The 2925-nt window shown below is 41.4% G+C and overlaps 1 protein-coding gene across 1 annotated transcript in view; it reads right to left on the bottom strand.

Annotated features, from left to right (window-relative positions):
- The window catches only part of LOC104968306 (paired box protein Pax-3-like), an 8757-nt gene that overhangs the window by 3898 nt on the left and 1934 nt on the right, over window positions 1-2925 (bottom strand). Inside the window, exons 2-3 of the mRNA XM_010797884.1 lie at window positions 1488-1610; window positions 348-547 (exon numbers count right to left, since the gene is read on the bottom strand). Coding sequence (XP_010796186.1) covers window positions 348-547; window positions 1488-1610 — 323 coding nt within the window. The remainder of the gene's footprint in view (window positions 1-347; window positions 548-1487; window positions 1611-2925) is intronic.

Genomic DNA, 2925 nt, shown 5'->3' on the forward strand with positions numbered 1-2925 from the left:
AGGAAAAATTTTGAATTTTGAGGAAAAGTCAGAATTTTGAGAAAAATATAGAATTTTCAGATTTTCAGAAAAAAGTCAGAATTTTCAGATTTTCAGAAAAAACCCAACATTTTGAGAAAAAGTCAGTATTTAGTACATGCCAGGATGATTACCTAGCTGCATCTTGTGACTGTGTAACTCCCTCTCTTGGATATCAGCATGTGAAGGACACTGTTCAGGAACTAGTTGATGCTCTGTATATGATGACTACTTCCATTCTGGAGAGGACCACAGATACATGGATCCTGAGATTGAAGCTCAAGCCGGGGACCAGTGATATCTTTCTATCAGTAAGTGTGTTGTCGTACCTGGACCCTGGCCTCGGTGAGTTTGGCCCTCTGAGCCAGCTCCTCCCGGGTGTAGATGTCGGGGTAGTGCGTCCTCTCGAAGGCCCGCTCCAGCTCCTCCAGCTGCTCCGCGGTGAAGGTGGTGCGGCTGCGGCGCTGCTTCCTCTTCAGGGGGAGATCCGGCTCCGACTCCACGTCCGAACCCTCGTCTGAGTGACTCGCTGCAACACAGGAGAAAGAAAATACTCAAACACTGATGCACACTCACATGTAATGTAGTTTAAATGTTGGCCATGAGGGTTGTGCAACAGGTCTTCATTGTCAGTATGTGTGTGTGTGTATTGTGTTGGTTCAAACGGTGTATGAGTGATGATATGTGTATGTATTTTTAATGTTTATTGTGTGTGTATATGTACATGTATGTGACTGCAGGACGGAGTCCAGAACAAATGTCCTTATGGGGACAGTAAAGTATATCGTATCGTATCGTATGTAGACTGCCTTTGCAAAATCTGCTTTTTTATACAAGGCCTCCAAATGAGCTCAAAACATGCCCAGACTTTCACCTTTTTTTCTTTCGTGCAAAATTGAGCAACCAGTCTTGTGAAAATTAATTAAGAGGAACAAAAACTGTCAAGATGATAATTTTCTCTCAATATCAGGTGTTTTCTTTGACTTGGCTTAGAAACCAGAGGGTTGCCGGTACAATTTCCAACAACTCCAGCTCGATGGGTGCTGTGCATATTCAGTATATAATAGCTGCCCTTGATCGTAATACTATGATGGGTTAAATGCAGAGACTACATGTAACGGTGTGTGGTGCTGTGTACATGTATTATCATTGAAAGAAAATGTGATTCCCATGTTGTCTGCTCTTGAAATGTTATAACTTTTTTTTCCGATAACCCCACATACACATCTTTAGAAAAGTCACATCCTAAAGTGAACACCTAATATTTGACAGCCTATTAAAGGGCAGAAATGCTGAGGTTGTAGACAAACAGATCTTTACAGTAAGTGTATTTTCCCTGATATGAAAGTGGCTGTAACAAACCAAGATATCCACCGTTTAGCTCTCTGTTGCCACTTGTTTACTTGTAGTTTTGTCAACTAAATGTTGTGTAATTTCCTTTCTTTACACACTCCCACACCCACACACACCATAAGGCTCCTTCTTCCTCGTGGTCTTGTGGCCAAACAGACCTCCATTCAGAGGAATATTCTGAGCCTGAGGAATAATCCCACTGGACGAGATTCCCAGGGCACCGCAGGGGGCCGGGCGCACTAAAAGCCACACAAAAGGCTAATTTGGATCCAGGGGCCATTCTCTGAGCGTGTGTGTGTGTGTGTGTGTGTGTGAGTGAGAGTGTGAGAGCGTGTGTGTGTGTGTGTGTGTGTGTGTGTGTGTGTGTGTGTGTGTGTGTGTGTGTGTGTGTGTGTGTGTGACAGTCAGGTGAATGCTGTCTACTTATCTAAAACCAAGCTGGAGTAGATAGGAATCAGTTTGTTCACTTTTTATAATTTGTCTGATTCATAACAAGTATTCACACTTCGGCTTAACTGATAAACAAATAACAACAAAGATGGACGCATGATACACAATAAAATCTGATATTTTAGAACAAGACTTAAGATATAAGTGGTTAAGTCCCAAAGAAATAAGTCAGAAAAAATAAATTGCAAATTATTACATTTGAGAATCTGTAACAACATAATATTTGGCTATTTTTCTTGCTAAATGAAATAAAATGTTATCTAAATTGTTTATTAACTCAATATATTTTAACTTAAATGTGATAAATCCATACGTTTATGTATTGAAATATTATTAAGTGTGGTTTTAAGCCTGACTGAGCTGCTGAGAGTATTTCTCCTGACAGCTTTTGTGTTTCCACTCTCCACCTCCGCCTCAGATCAGTATCAACGCCATTGTGAGGCAGCTCGGTTTTTGAACTCACTTCTTCAAACACTCCATTGGTTCTCCTTCATAAGTTCACCATGGCCAACGCACGCACTTTTTGTGTTACACTTAATTAATTCCCCCTCAGCATAGGGGGAAGTTTTGTGTGCAACACTGTATTAGTTCCCCCTCAGAAGCAACAATAAAATACAAGAGAATCCAAATATCTCAGGGCCCCTCATGTGAAACTGATCCCCTCTCCCCCCTTCGGCGATTTTCTCCACGCAACACCAATAGCAGTGGGAGTCAACTTAACATGCATTAGGGGCAAATTGGTAAAGAAACATTCAAGCATGAGGGAGGCAATAAGTAAAATATTTTCAAAGGGGGAGCGAGAGAAATGGAGACATTGCCTTAAGCCTCTGCTGAATATTGTTGCACTCGTTGATTGCTAGCTTTGAGTTTAGCATTTTAAACAGCAACTGCAAAGAAACAAAAAACAAAATGGCGACTGCGGATTTAGTTTCATCAGCTGTTTGGGAATTTTACAAGTCAAACAAAATACATTTTTGTGGGGTTACATGATTTGTTTTTTAGTGGCTGCAGGAGGAATTTGTGTTGTGGAGAGATGAGGCCTTTTTTTTGTCGCCTTCCCCCTCCAGTGCCTGCATGGAGGAGGGCTGCGAGGAATGCTTTTTC

This window comes from Notothenia coriiceps, unplaced genomic scaffold (genome assembly GCF_000735185.1).
Source record: "Notothenia coriiceps isolate Sejong01 unplaced genomic scaffold, NC01 NC01_scaffold00038584, whole genome shotgun sequence".
NCBI classification, from domain to species: Eukaryota; Metazoa; Chordata; class Actinopteri; order Perciformes; family Nototheniidae; genus Notothenia; species Notothenia coriiceps.